This window comes from Eleutherodactylus coqui, chromosome 2 (assembly GCF_035609145.1).
Source record: "Eleutherodactylus coqui strain aEleCoq1 chromosome 2, aEleCoq1.hap1, whole genome shotgun sequence".
NCBI classification, from domain to species: Eukaryota; Metazoa; Chordata; class Amphibia; order Anura; family Eleutherodactylidae; genus Eleutherodactylus; species Eleutherodactylus coqui.
The window spans coordinates 43,691,150-43,706,700 of NC_089838.1; the positions used below are offsets into that span (position 1 = coordinate 43,691,150).

The 15,551-nt window shown below is 43.4% G+C and overlaps 1 protein-coding gene across 7 annotated transcripts in view; it reads left to right on the forward strand.

Moving 5' to 3' along the window:
* LOC136611258 (transcription factor 7-like) overlaps positions 1-13,880 on the forward strand; it is a 112,354-nt gene extending 98,474 nt beyond the window's left edge. For 5 of the 7 annotated variants that reach the window (XM_066590697.1, XM_066590698.1, XM_066590699.1 and 2 more), the window contains 2 exons: positions 5,567-5,639; positions 13,203-13,880. In XM_066590697.1, coding sequence (XP_066446794.1) covers positions 5,567-5,639; positions 13,203-13,521 — 392 coding nt within the window. In that variant the 3' untranslated portion in view covers positions 13,522-13,880. Of the gene's footprint in view, positions 1-5,566; positions 5,640-13,179 lie in introns of all 7 variants that reach the window. The other 2 variants (XM_066590702.1, XM_066590703.1) reach the window with 2 other exon arrangements.
* The last annotated feature ends 1,671 nt before the right edge of the window (positions 13,881-15,551 follow it).

The window sequence follows — 15,551 nt, forward strand, 5'->3', positions numbered from 1 at the left end:
GACTGTGGAGGGGGAGGCGCTGCCGTGACTGTGGAGGGGGAGGCGCTGCCGTGACTGTGGAGGGGGAGGCGCTGCCGTGACTGTGGAGGGGGAGGCGCTGCCGTGACGGTGGAGGGGGAGGCGCTGCCGCGACGGTGGAGGGGGAGGCGCTGCCGCGACGGTGGAGGGGGAGGCGCTGCCGCGACGGTGGAGGGGGAGGCGCTGCCGCGACGGTGGAGGGGGAGGCGCTGCCGCGACGGTGGAGGGGGAGGCGCTGCCGCGACGGTGGAGGGGGAGGCGCTGCCGCGACGGTGGAGGGGGAGGCGCTGCCGCGACGGTGGAGGGGGAGGCGCTGCCGCGACGGTGGAGGGGGAGGCGCTGCCGCGACGGTGGAGGGGGAGGCGCTGCCGCGACGGTGGAGGGGGAGGCGCTGCTGCGACGGTGGAGGGAATTGGGCAGAGGGCGCTGCTGTTACTACTTGTGGAATGGGGGCACTAGTTTGTCTACTCTAAAAGGCACTGCTGTGACTATAGGGGGATGCACTACTGTAAATACTTCGGAAAAGGCTGTCCTCAGACTACTGGAAAAAGTGGGCACACTGTTGCTAATGCTGGGTATGAAAGGGGAGAGGCTGGATAGTGATAATATTACTGGTGAACAAATGGGAGGCCCTACGTTTAGTGAAGGAACAGCACAGACACTGCTGCGATTACTGGTAAGGATCCATAAGGGTAAGGGAAGCGTGGCTCTGCTGTGACTACCATGGAAGACGTTGAACAGCATAATCTGTAAGTAAAGCCAGGATCAACGAACCTTTTTTTTATGGTCTTCGCCTCGGAGCCTTCTGTGCCTATAGACCGGGCTTGCTCTACTGGTACACCACCAATAAAGCCTTACAGTGAAACATCACTACATTTACCTTCTAGTATGATCGGGAAGACCTCTTCGCAGGTTTTATCTAACATCAAGTGAACGGATACAATCTTAGACCTCATTTATCACAACCTTTTGTCGACATTTGGTGTGTCCAGTGGGAAAGCTCATGACATACATGTGGAGCGTGTCTATAGAGGTCCAATAGAGGGCAGAGGCAGAGTCTTCTCGTGTAGGTGTGTGTGTGTGTGTATATATATATATATATATATATATATATATATATCAGTATGCTGTAAGAATTGCCTGAAGGACTGGGTTCACACCATGTTTTTGCATCCTGCTGTGTTTGTTGGGCAAATTTAGCATTAGGACACGATGTAGATGGACACAAATTGCTGCAAGTACATCTTTCCGTTTCGTTTAATGTTGAGAGACTATTTTTTGGACGATGAAAGTCAATAGCATCGGGATGCCATCCTGTTGCATCCTGGTTAAAAGGTGCCTTTTTTCTAATCGTGTAGGGAAAAAACTGTACCTTTCAGCACAATCCAAAAACGCGGTATGAACAGACCCAGGTTGCACCCAGATGCCCTCTAGTCTTTCAGAGCGTCCGTCCTTATTTTTGCACCTACAGTGGTTGCTTTGCTGGAGTTTTCAGATCAACGCTCCCATTCCTGGCCGTGGTAAGTGCAGGGTGTAATCTGGGGATAAGATTTAGTGTGCAGGGAGGGAACCCTGATATTTTGATAAGTTAGCCCTGTACCCCACCGCATGGAAGGGGACTGGTGTGGTAAGCCTGTCTCACTGACTGACTTGGCTCTAATTTGAGATAATGAAGCTCTTCAGAGCTCTGGAAGGAAATCCAGATGGTGAGTATGGGCTGGTGGTGCTGGATGAGAAGCGGCAGTGCGACGAGCTGGCATATGAGACCGCCTGGCTGGCACAGGTAACGACAAGGCAGCTACTGCTGGCACTGCACTATATACCCACACTATTGTCTGTGTACTGCATATCCAGGAAGGGTACAGGCTCCCCTCTTTTGGTATGCCATGTTTATTAAGAGGGAGGCCCACCCAAAATGTATAAATGCTGTTGGTGTTCAGAGTGGTTTGTGGGAAGGAGTATGGCAGATTATTGTGGAGGGAAAAAAAGGAAAACCTTTCAGCTCGCACCACAACTATTGCATATGGTTCTAGTTTAAAGGTGTTTCTACTAAAGAGTTTTTCAGTTGTGTACTTTATGGCCATTTTAATCTATTTTCCACAAAACAACCTTGTCCAGTTAATAAGCACATGTCTATACATCACATTTTGCCTGGCAGGATAGGTTTTTGTGTTCTACAACATTTTTCAGAAACCTAAAAAGTACAAAGGTGTTACAATAAGCAAACGCATTATAAGGACAGGATTTGTTTATCAGAAGCCTTCCTGTAACCTGTTAATAATTTATACTACTTTCATACTTTTCTGCCATGTTCATGTAACCACTCAGTAGCAAGTAGATCTCCAGATCCTCCAAGGCTGCAGCAGCAGAGCTAACAAAGATTGCCTTAGCCGTGAGATAGACGCCATTATAACCTGCAGATGATGGATGCCGCAATATATATATGTATATGTGTGTGTGTGTCATGAGCTCTTCAATAGCTTTTTATGAAGTATCCATTAAACGGATACTATTCTAGACGAAGCAGTCGAGTCGGTCCAAGATTTCATCTTCCTTGGATCCGAAATCAATTACAACAGGCAATCTGGACTAGAGATCAAGAGGCGGATTACACTTGGTAGGATTGCAATAGAAGGAATGGAAAAGATCTGGAAAAGCAAGGATATTAGCATTGCAACAAACACCAGACTGGTCAATGCAATCGACGTATGGTTGCAAGAGTTGGAAGCTCAGGAAAACAGACAGAAGGAGAATTGATGCGTTTGAACTCTGGTGCTGGTGGAGAATGCTACGGATGCCTTGGACCTCCATGACAACGAACAAGGTAGTGTTAGTGTTATTGTTCTCAGTAAGAGAAACCAAGTAATCTTGTAGATATGATACCTTTTATTGGCTAACAAAAATACATGATGTTACAGCAAGCTTTCAAATCTTCTATCGGTCCTTCCGGGGGGTAAAATGAAACTGGTTTGGATGGGGCACATATATAATATACAAATGCAGAGAGGACACACCTCTTAGTTGAAATACAAATGTTCACACACAGAAATTTGAGACTATTTTGCACTCAAAACTTAAAACAACAGACAAACTGAGCTAAGAGATAAATACTTAATCAGTCCACCGAGCTAAGGAATGTGACAGTTTTCTGATGTGTCTTATCTCTCTTTCAACCTGCACATGGAAGGAAATGCAGCACCACCTATTGGATGGCAACATTATTACAAGTCAAGTTCTGAATTTTTATGAAGTTAAATGTCCTTTTTTTGGCCACATGATGCGCGCTAACTCACTGGAAACAGTACTGATGCTCGGCAAAGTCAGTGGAAAGAGAAGATCAGGACAACAAAGAATGAGATGGTTAGATACAATCAAGGCCACCATGAACATGTCAATCATTGAACTGAAAGAAGACGTGAAATATAGGAATGCGTGGAGAACATTGATCCATAGAGTGACCGAAGGTCAGATGGGACTGAATGGATAATCAGTATAGTCTGGGCGAGAAATGCGATTGTTTGGCATCGGTCACCTCTATAGGCTATAATTGCATAGCGTCTATTTAAGCTATTGGGAGCTTTCCCAGCGTCTACCCTAAGCATAACCACAGCCCTGCTCACATCTAGTTGTCTTATCTCATAATGAGGTGTAAACGTTCTGGCATGAGGAGCTGCTTTGGCATTGGACTCTTTGCCGGTCTGTATTTATACACCATGTATTCCCTTGTGCCTTATGCTGTATTGTACAATGCCAGGAAAACCCCATTCACACGCAGCAACAAATAAGGGCAGGTTTGAAAGAAAATTCAAATGTTTTAAATCTTATTTTTTCCAGCTTGGCTGTAGCTTTCATCCATTGCCATGCAGAAGGTAAAATCTGCATCAAAATTACTGCAAACTGATTTGCAGACTTGAGCCATGTTACCATCAGGTTTGGCACTGAGTAATAGAAGTTGATATCTTCTGTTATCAATAAAATGAGTTAAAAACAAAAAAAAATTACAGCAAAGGCCAGGGTATTTCAGGCCACCTCAGAAAATGTCCACTGGGTGTGCAGGACAGATTTTCAACCTTCTGATGTAAACAGCAATGTTTGTGTTCACTGGCAGCAAGCAGATATCTTGAAAATAGTTGGGAATTAAATCCCTAATGGGGGTTGCATGAAGTTTTATTAAACAAAGCATAGACATATCTCCAGTCAGTTGACCCTTCCCAGTGCTTCCCTCCTCGTGTGCAGTAACCATGGGAAGTCTCTTGTTACTAACAGAACTGTGTACGTGTTTCTAGAAGGGCCATAGTGAAGCTTCTCCCATCACAGATCCCCCGGTCCCTGAGCAGCTTCACCAAAACAGGTTTAATGCAAGACTTTCTCCAACCATGACACTACTTCCCAGTCATTGTTACAAGGCTTGTATAAAGAGTCTAACATTGATTTGCAGGACTTCTGCAATCCAATAGGTGGCGCTACAGAGGTATTGTTCAAGCTCTCTTATTTGCATATTACCCAGAGGAGCATGAATGGCCTTCTAAATCTCCCCACTCACCTTCTAGATGCTCTCCCGAAGGAGAAAAGATGGCATTCCTCACTACTTTCCCTGTGGTACATATCCTGTTTTCTTGTTATAGCCAGAGGAAGTCATTTTTACACTTTTAAGATCAGAAAACCCTTTAAGCTGATGGGTGCACACAGACAAAGGTTGGTTTGGATGGTAGTTGTTACCAAGTTCCTTCATCAGCATCCAGGGTACACTAAATCAGCATTGTGGAATACTGCATAGTGTATTGGGACCTGCTGGAATAAAGAAAGTAACAATTTTTTTGATAGGGTAAACATTGTTTTGTATTTATATGAAATTTGCCCCTAAAAGAGAGGTTAGTGCGATGGGAATATAAGCATATATGTACTACAGTCCCATCATATTGAATGGAAAACTCTAAAATCTGAGGATCTGAATGAGAAGATGAATGTGGGGGGGGAGGGGGGGGGTCAATAGGGATTGCTGAGGTTCAGACATCTCTTCTCCTTTTAACCCCTTCAGTGGCAGGTTTATTATTACCATGTCATGCCTCACAGGGCAGGTTTTTTAAATGAGTCAACAATGCAATTTAATCTCGCAACTATTTACTAAGGAATGCAACAATCGCATGGCAACATTTTTTTTGTAATGAAAGAATACATTATAACAATTTTGGAAAATAAACCTAAAAACACCGGAAGATTTCAGATGACAGCTCTGTGCTCTGCACATTTCAGCACTAGAACTGTCCACGGAAATCTTGCGGGGTTTAACTGCATGGTCAGTGCAGCAAGCCCCGGAGAATTTCCGGGCGTGCCACTAAAGTGATTAAAGGTAGAAGGATGTCGGTAGTATTTGTCCGCTCTACTCTTCCAGGGAAAGGTTTATATTAATTGATCTGTTATTTCCTTTGCAGACACTTACATCTGTTTTTCTGTATCTTCGAGTTTAAGTGGCTAAACACCTGTTGCATCTTTTCTTTCCCTGTTTTGTGTGCCTCTGCCTCCTCCCTGCGCATGTTTCTATACTCAGATCCTGGCTCCCCTAAGAAATGCAGAGCTCGCTTTGGCCTCAACCAACAAACGGACTGGTGCGGCCCATGCAGGTGTGTATGACAGACTGGTGTCTGCTTCTATTGCTTTCCTTCCTTCACTCTTCTGCATGCTCACACTTCTAACATGCTTTCTTGTCTTGTAGAGTATACACCAACTTATATTTGTCATATGGTTTTATTTAGTGCTTCACAGCAAAAGTGATTGTGCCATTAAAGATTTCACCTTTACTAGTAGAATAAATTAATAAGACCCTTTTGACCATTATCAACCACATTTGTGTGTAGAGCCTCCACTTAAGGGGCGTGTGATCAGGTATGTATTATGTACATGGCCTGGCCTTACAAGGGATCTGTGCCTAGGGATGGCCTTGCAGGAAATGCATTTCTCAAAAGTCACAATATAATTGCCGTGGGAGTTGGTTGCACTTGGTCATCTCTGGAAAAAGTTCTGGTATCCTTGGGCTAGTCTTCCCAAATTATTTTGTGCCTATAGGCTTCTTAGATGTATATTCAGTATCACTCAAGTGGAAGCTTCCGGGTGATCTGTATCTATGTTGGTAGTAGCGGAGTATGTTCATATTGTCGGAGGCAGAGAACTGTCCACTTTTGTTGTGGCTGCATCTAACGATGAGTGACCTAATGAGCTGCATGGAATACAGAAACGTGGGGGAAGGAGGGAGAACAAGGGCTCTAATGACCTTTCCCGAACACTTGGTCATAAAAGAACAAACTTTTTTTAATGTTCTGTCTGACACCAGAGCATAACTTTTATAACCAAAGCTCTTGATGGTATGAAAAGAACAAAACCCTTCTATTTGATATTGGTTCATCTATAAAATCTGACATGCTATAACAGGATATGTTCAGTAAAGAAAAATATATATGTTTCTCTTTAGTGATTACTAGTCATATTGTCGTTGAAAGGCAAATAGAGGACATGTCATACTACAAATGGGGAAGTAGTACTTAGATGGACACTAACGTTTCATATATTTTTTTCATATATAACTTGTGCTTCTATGATGGCCAGTGTGCTAATTAACAAAACCACTTTATTTACCTAAAATAATGTTTTTGTGCTAAAAAATTTTTCTAAACTGGTGTCCACTGTCTGCTCTGTCATCATTGACAAGGGACACTAGGATGGCAGAACAGGAGGGTGAGTCCTCCTGCTCATTGAACTATATACATAGAGGAGGAGAGAGACAATCGCAGATATGAATCCTGGAGCTAATGCAGAGACATCTGCTGCTGTTTATATGTATTTACACGGAGTATGTACACTGCTATACGACAAGGTTGTGTGTGTATGTAACTGACAGAGACCAGAATCTCTACAATACTCTGTGTACAGTCTATAGAACACAGCATGGCAGCATCGGCTACCACTAGATTTGAGAAGATAGAGAATTAGATATATACCCTGCAGAGTGGGAAATGGGGGGAAAATGCTGGATATAAGTGTGTTTATTCTTCATATACACACAGCAGCTTATTCTGAAAAGTCAGGTACATTTTAATCTGGTCTTGTTCAGGGCCAGACAGAAAATTTTCAAGCCATTGTGGCATGAGCTATATAAATGACTAGCTTACCCGTCGCGCGTTGCTGCGAAGACAGACAGACATACATTCATTCGTTTTTATATATCTAGATAACAACCAATCACAGCGCAGCTTTCATGTTACCTCAGTGGTATAATATATAACAACCAATCACAGTGCAGCTTTCATGTTACCTTAGCAATATAAAATATAACAACCAATCACAGCGCAGCTTTCATGTTACCTCAGCAGTAAGAGAAATAACCAATCACAGCGCAACTTTTATTCTGCCTCAGCAATATAAAAAATAGCAACCAATCACAGCGCAGCTTTCATGTTACCTCAGTGGTATAATATATAACAACGAATCGCAGCGCAGCTTTCATGCAACCTCAGTAGTATAAGAAATAGCAACCAATCACAGCACAGCTTTTATTTTATCTCGGCATTCTCAATATCCAGCAATTGTCTTGCGAAACGTTCGGCAGATGCATCATTTTCTGGTTGAACACTCATCCCGTTGGTCGTAATGCCATTTGCTTTCGTGCTTGAGATGGAAATCAAACGATCTTTGTCTGGGGGGCATAACTGTCGACGACGCTCGTACGCGCGGCACCTATCGTAGGATAGATGTACTATGCCTATAATCTTCCCAGGAGTGTACTCAACAACTTCCCAAAGTCTCATGGTGATTGGATGAATGGTGTAGTAATGCATAGAGGACAGACAGACAGACATTCCTTTATATTTATATATATATAGATGACATCACGAAATGTGAGAGAATTAGATTCCGTAAGTAAAATTTGGACGCTAATTGTTTTGCGCTTAGAATTGAATAATCGACTTGGGACCCATTAACTTTTCCTATTTATGGCATAATCAATGCTTGTGCCAAATTTTAAGTTTCTATGTGAGAAAATTACATTCCGTACGTAAAATTTGGACGCTAATTCTTTTGCGCATAGAATTGAATAATCGAGTTGGGACCCATTAGCGTTTCCTATTTATGACATAATCAATGCTCGTGCCAAATTTCAAGTTTCTATGACATTGGGAAGCGAGAAAATTAGATTCCGTACGTAAAATTTGGACGCTAATTCTTTGGCGCATAGAATTGAATAATCGAGTTAGGACCCATTAGCTTTTCCTATTTATGACATAATCAATGCTCCTGCCAAATTTCATGTTTCTACAACATCGGGAAGTGAGAGAATTAGTGGCAATGATGGAAATCGAACGATCTACGTGGGGGGGGGGGGCGTAACTGTCGATGACGCTCGCATGCGCGTCATTTATCATAGCATAAATGTACTATGCCTATAATCTTCCCAGGAGTGTACTCAACAACTTCCCAAAGTTTCATGGCGATCGGATGAATGGTGTAGTAGCGCATAAAGGACAGACAGACAGACACACACACAGAGACAGACACACAGACACGCATACATTCAATTTTATATATATAGATTAACGTGTTAGATTATGTTCACATATTAAAACCCGCTGCAAAAATGTATGTAATATACATATGATTTCACCACTTTCTATAATTAAAGATAATACCCCAGGAAAATGCTGCAAGTTATAAAACTGTAGGTTTTGGACCTATGTAACATAGTATGTTAGGCTAAAAAAAAAACGCCCACCCAGTTCAGCTTATTATCTCCCACCCCGTCCGTGCCGGAGGGGAAGCCTGGACGGCCCTACTACTGCCCCTAGACAAAACTGTCTTTCTATGCTCGGAGGCTACTGCACCAATGGGGAGGATGATGGAGAAAGAGGCAGCTACCGCAGTGGAAGAGGGAGCAGGACAAGGCCCTCTCTCGGCCTCTGGCCCAGGCGGACTCTCCGAGGTGGTGGGAGTTTATGTGGCTGTTCATATTCTTGCCTCATTTAAAACGCTGCAGATCTTACAGATGGCCAATGTTATGTCAGGTAGCGGGGGATTTGGCATGGGGTGGGGTAGAGGCGGGCTGCTCATGGTAGACTGACCGTTCTGTGCCTGGGAGGAAGAGGAGGCGGTGGTACTTGAGGCATGCTGTCATGCACTCTTTGAGCTGTTCTGAGTGCGGCAAATGTAACACACGGGCAGAACCAATCAACGGAGTGGCAATGGGATTGCCTTTTTTGCAGAACATGGAGACGTTTTTTCAGTGAGAGCCACTTTAGGTGCCAACTTGGCCTGTCCTCCACGACCACCAACATGTCCATTACCCCCTGCTTTTTTCGTGTTTTCTGGGGGGGGAGGGTTGCGCAAATATCGGCATATTTTACTGTACTTTTTGCTCTCACAAGGCATGTTCATTTAACTCGGCAAACAAAGACGCACTGATTCAAATGGCTAATTAGTTCCAGATGTGGTGTTTTGCCAGCGGAATTACATAATGTTTCACACATCTTTGCGTTTTGCGCGTGGATTTGTGCACTCCTTATTGACTTCTATGGGGACCTTTTGGTGTGTAAAAATGCTGAAAAATAGAGCATGTTCTATTTTTTTTTTTTTTTTTCCCGCGCAACCGAAATGTGCGCAAAAAATGCAGAAATCAATGGGTTCTGTTCTATGCATTGTGCACACAAATACGCTTCCGTAAAGCCGGCTTAAATGTCTGAAAACATGTCATTCTGATTTTGCTCAGTTTAAGGTTGGTTGGTGTGTGTAATAAATAAAAAAATAAATATAATATATACGCGTTGCTGTGGCTCAGTCTGGTTAGATGGAAAAGGAAAAAAAAAAGAGCGTACGTTTCCAATATGTTTGTTTGCACAATGCTTGTGGGTATACTCTGTGCAGATATAGAGATTGTCTGGTTTGCCGACTCTAGAACACGCAACATATAATTCTCCATATCAGAAGCAATCCGTGTCTAGATCTAAACCGCACAATTCTAAAGTTTGGCCCTGAGCTTTGTTGATGGTAATGGCTAACGCCCATCGAATTGGGAATTGCAATCTGTTAAATTAAAATGGCATATCCGTTGGAATCCTAGGAATGCGACGAATGGGGACATCTTCACCTTTGAAAGGTCCTGTCAAGATCCTTGCTTCTAGGACATTGCTCATTAATTTACTGCAAGCCGCGCGCCGTTGCAAAGCTTTGGCTGGTTGATATTTTGCAACATAATTGGAACTCCGATTTCCAACTGCAGTACGTGCCGCGGCAGCCCTGGCAGTTACGTGCGGTGGCAGCCCTGGCAGTTACGTGCGGTGGCAGCCCTGGCAGTACGTGCGGTGGCAGCCCTGGCAGTTACGTGCGGTGGCAGCCCTGGCAGTTACGTGCGGTGGCAGCCCTGGCAGTACGTGCCACGGCAGCCCTGGCAGTACGTGCGGTGGCATCCTTGGCAGTACGTGCGGTGGCAGCCCTGGCAGTACGTGCGGTGGCATCCTTGGCAGTACGTGCGGTGGCAGCCCTGGCAGATCAAGTGAATTCAAGAAATCTGTTGGATAATTAACCGCTTCATCTGCTTCCACAACCGTGTTGACGGACTTATATGTGTCTGCCTCTCTTTGAATGTTAGACTGAATAAGAAGTTGGTAGACGTCTTTGTTCTTGGCTGCAGGGATAACTCGTTCACTCAGCCAATCATGAGTCTTAGAATCGGTTTGAATATTGGGAAATACTTTTTCAACCAATTCTTCTTTTGACGTTCCTAAATTGCAGAAGGTATGAGGCAATGAAATTCATCTTGAGTTCAGATCAGCCGGAACCTTTCTGTTCCCAATTTCCAGCAATTGATGCGCCATTGTGCATTCATCCCAAACAATAAGTTTGCACTTACTTTTCTCATGGCGGATGCTTTGGCAATGTTGCACTTGGGAGTTTCAATGAATTGCATGTTCAATGGCAATTTCAAAGCGGAATGAGCAGTTCTTCCGCCTGGTAGCAATGTCGCAGCTATCCCGGGCGATGCAAGAGCTACGGCTTTGTCATTTTGGGATCGGATTGCTGCCAGAATCAATCAAATTAGGAAGGTTTTACCAGTTCCTCCTGGCGCATCTAGGAAGATTTCTCCAACCCCGTTATTGACAGTTTGTATTATTTGATCATAGATGTCTTTTTGCTCAAGCGTTGGCTTAGGAATATATGATTGCACGGACGACAAAAGATCACCATGTTATAATTTGTTCACGATGCAATTCTACATCGAACGAAGCGGCAGATCGAGTCAGGGATGGCACTCCAATGGACTGAGAACTTTGTTCACGATTCCTAAGCACAAATCTTCAATCCTTATCAACACTTCGTTGTAGATTTCTGCTGTGAATTCCATGTTCTATCTGAATTTTGCTGGCGTATTCGAAATCTCTTCAGCCATGTGCGATTTATATTTCTCCCATAACTCTGTTGGAGACGGAGGGCAGGCGGTCAATATGATTGCAAACAATGCCCAAATCTGATCTGGATGTGACGTGTTGCCGCGTCATTAATGCATACATCCCCGTGTTGGTCATTCCCCAATAAATTCAGAGTTTGACACCAACCGCGGAAAGTGTCATGTGTAACGCCGCTGACAATTCGCAATTGCTGGAAAGACGTTGGACCGGGTACATTTACCAACAGCATTCATCTTGATTGGGATGCCCGCTGGACAGTCTGCCTTCTTTGAATATGCCAGGTTGTCCGTCGTCTCGCTCTCCTCGTTTGCGTCGTTCAAATGATTTTCTACTCGCCATCCATGTGTAATACAGATAGCAGATATATAAAGACAGGCGCGTATTCGAATGCAACGTTGTGTCCAAATTTTAAAGCAATTAGTGAAGAACTTTCAGAGATTTAAGATTTTGAACAAACGAACATTTACTTTTTTATTTATATAGATCTAATCTCCATTCCCTTTAAATTACTATATGTATAAATTGAAAAAAAAATTCAAAAATATGGTAAAAAGTTGGTTTAAACAATACGTCATTCTCTGACACATTTCCAATGAAGCCGGTTTCAGCCGAGCGCATACACAGATCTGTAATCTTGGCTTGTTACAGATGACATTGCAACAGTTTGTCCTCCGTATTCAGTCAGCGTTTGTCTCTGTATTTGCCATCATTTTCTATTAGATGAATACTGATCCGGATTTAGCATTTAGCAATATGGAGGCAAATACGGAGTTTACATACTCATCGGAAAGCGGCCTAAAGCCGAGACAGCAGGTCATCATTGGGGAAACCATTAACCCTGCATGTACCAGCAAAGCCGTGAACAAAAACACAAGTCAGTCTGATAATTTAACTAATATTGTTTCTTCCCATACACACAGTGTCTTGATTTGAGCGACACAGCGAGCTGCAGGTATTCCTGCTACAGCGGTGATATTGGTGGGAGACGACTCCCTGCCTGGAATAAATGCAATAAAAATGCCGTAATTATGTGTCTCGGGTTTGTGTTGTATTATGTGACATTTTGTTTAATAATTAGAAAGCATTTAGGGGTTAATCCATCTAGTTTAGTGGCGTATAGAAGTCGCAGCGGTCGCCATACTCCCCTCACAGTTTCATCCACGGGTCTCTAGTCACAGCAGGAATATTTAATATTGAAGCTATACCTTTTGGCATAGCATGTACATATGACCATAGATATTAGAGCTTGATGGGCACGACCAGAACACATATGGTTATTATGAGCCCCTCAGTGTATTATATTGGTTAATAAAAATGTCATTTTAATAATTTGGGATACTTTTAATATTCTTTTCTGTCCAAGCTTACTAAGAGGCACACTTTACTTTTATATGCCATTTAAGTAAATTTCCTCTTAGTGTTAGCATGAAGCTTAACCTCTTTAAAAATGCTTGCTCCCTTTGAGTATTCGGTGTCTGGCCAACGCTGTAAACCATGTAAGCAGTAGTATACTGTATAGCTGTGCTCTCTATGGACATACCCCGCCTCTTTGGACATTATAGAGAGCGGTCTCCTGCAGTCACATCTGAATTGTTACACTGTATAGTTTTTTAGCGTTACATGATATTTGCTGGTCTGTTTGCTCTCTGTATTTTTTGGTTGTAGTCTGTTTCCTACTAGTGTATGAAATGATGGACTTGCCCTTTATTTACAGATAACTCTCTTCACTGTTCTTAGGAGGAAAAAGAAGTGCATTCGGTACTTACAAGGAGAAGGACACTGTGGCAGCCCAGTTTCTTCCGATGGAAGTGCTGTAGATTCTCCTCCCTCTCCAGTGACTGTACTCCAATGCGTATCAAGTTCCGCTTATTCTTCTTGCAAGCTTACTAGCCCAGCTGATTCTGCACAAAGTGAGCAAAGCTGTTTTCTGCCCGCTTCTATTAAGGCCATATCTGCACTAGTAACTACAGGACATATAACCACAGCCTCATGTCATCCATCTGACTCCTCCGAAGAGTCCACGGCAAGAGTCAGTCCCACCATCGTGGCAACGTAACATTCTGCCGACCTCGCTGTACTCCCTTCCCTCTGCCGTTGGCTATGCTGCATTGGACACTTTTTATGAACCTATATATGAAGATAGAGCGCCAGAACACCATTTCCTCTACGGTCATCCAAATCGATCCAGGAGGAGTAGAAATCCTGAGACGTTGCTTCCATTTTCTCTTTTCTGCTTACTTTTTTTATTCTACCAATGAACTTGTTTAGCTAAACTTTTAAGGATTTTTTTTTATTTTACCGACAGGACAATCTGATAGTTCTTGTATTTTAATTTTCACAAGTATACATTTTGCAGTATTGTTTACAAATGTCTGTCCAAGCAGGATTTATTAAAAAAAAAAAATAGCACTTGAAGCAAAAATGTTTTTGTCAGATTGTTTATGTATCATAAAACTTTACGAGCAGAAAATGGTAATTTGCAGCAAACCGCTTTCACCCTGGCTTCCTCGTGGATTTTTTTCCACACCTTGTGAATGAAATTTGTTAAAATCTCATCCACATGACTTGTACTGTAAAAGCTGTGGGTTTCCCTCGTGGAACATCTACAGCATTTCCACTACATGTGACCGTACCCTTGGTGTGCAGTAGACCACTGAAGTATAAACAGACTCAGCAATCTAAAGTAAGGCTACATTCACACAAGAATCCTGCACAGAACTCGTATGAACCTAAACTCCACTTTTCTGAATGGATTTATTCACATAAGCGATCCTACCCCCCATTCAAGGTCAAAAATCGCAGCAGCCTGTCCTTTCCCATCGACCTCTATCGTTTTTACAATTGGACCTTAAGACAACATATGGAACTCGCATAGTAAGCGATGTGCATGCAAATGAAATCAATGGGAAACCCTTGTGATCCTCTGTACGTGAAACGTGCATCTGAGGATCACAATTTCACAGAAGCGAGGCGTTTTTGAATGAAAAATGCCTTGCGTTGGTGTGACAAACCCACGATGGCAAGTGTGACATTGGCCCGAGTTTCTCTGCCTGATGACATGCTCACCTGAGAATTTAGCCTAAATGTTGCTCCAGAGCTCCGTGGTAAGCCTGGTACAAGTAATGGGTTTATAAACCTAACCTACATCTCCTGAATATCAGACCCCATGGGAAACCAGATTTCAGGTTTAGCGAGTCCCAGATTCCTGATACTTCCTCAATGCCACAATCTGGTCCTGATTTCCTTTCTTCCATCATAATGCTTCTATCCAATGGAATTTTCCAGTGCCCATTTCGGACAGGAAGAGACTGACACATTTCAGTGGGTCCACTAGTTCACTCCACTAATGATTACTTACACTAGAGGACAGTGCAGGACAATGGCGGACGTGCATTGTGCCTGACACATACTATTCTCTAGCGAAAGAGAATGTGGTAAAATCCTGGTGCTGAAAGCGGAACACTCTTAGCTAGTGGAAAGATAAAGGTCCAAGATGCGATGGGGAAAGCACTTTTTTTTTTGTATTTAACAAAAAGAAGCAGCAAGTGAATACGCGTTTCGGGGGCGAGCCCCTTCCCCAGTTCAGCTAGATTAAACACAACAGGATGCCTGGGGGCGACACAAAGCACCTCTTTCCTCCCCATCTCCCTGCCACTTAGAGGACTTCTGGCACATCCAAAAACTTTTGGAATTGTTTCACCCCCAGTCATCCTGTCGTGTTTAATCCAGCTGAACTGACGAAGGGGCTCGACCTCGAATCGCGTATTCACTTGCTGGTTCTCTAAGTTAAAGGAAAAAAACGTTCTTTCACTATCGCATTTTGGACCCCTGCTCACTGCCGCAACTCACCTCTCACCCGCGCCAGCAGCCGAACCTTTTCTTCCGAGTGGGCAGGTACTCGCTAAGGACAATGCTCGATCGAGTAATTGTCCTTAGCGAGTATGCTCGCTCATCTCTTGTATTTATGCTTAGTGAACACAATGGTATGCACAGTTGTGTATGTTAACCATTTCCAATCCACTGCCTGACCTCTGAAGACATTATAATTTAAGGCTGTACAGCTCTGATTTTGGAAGATGTCCATTG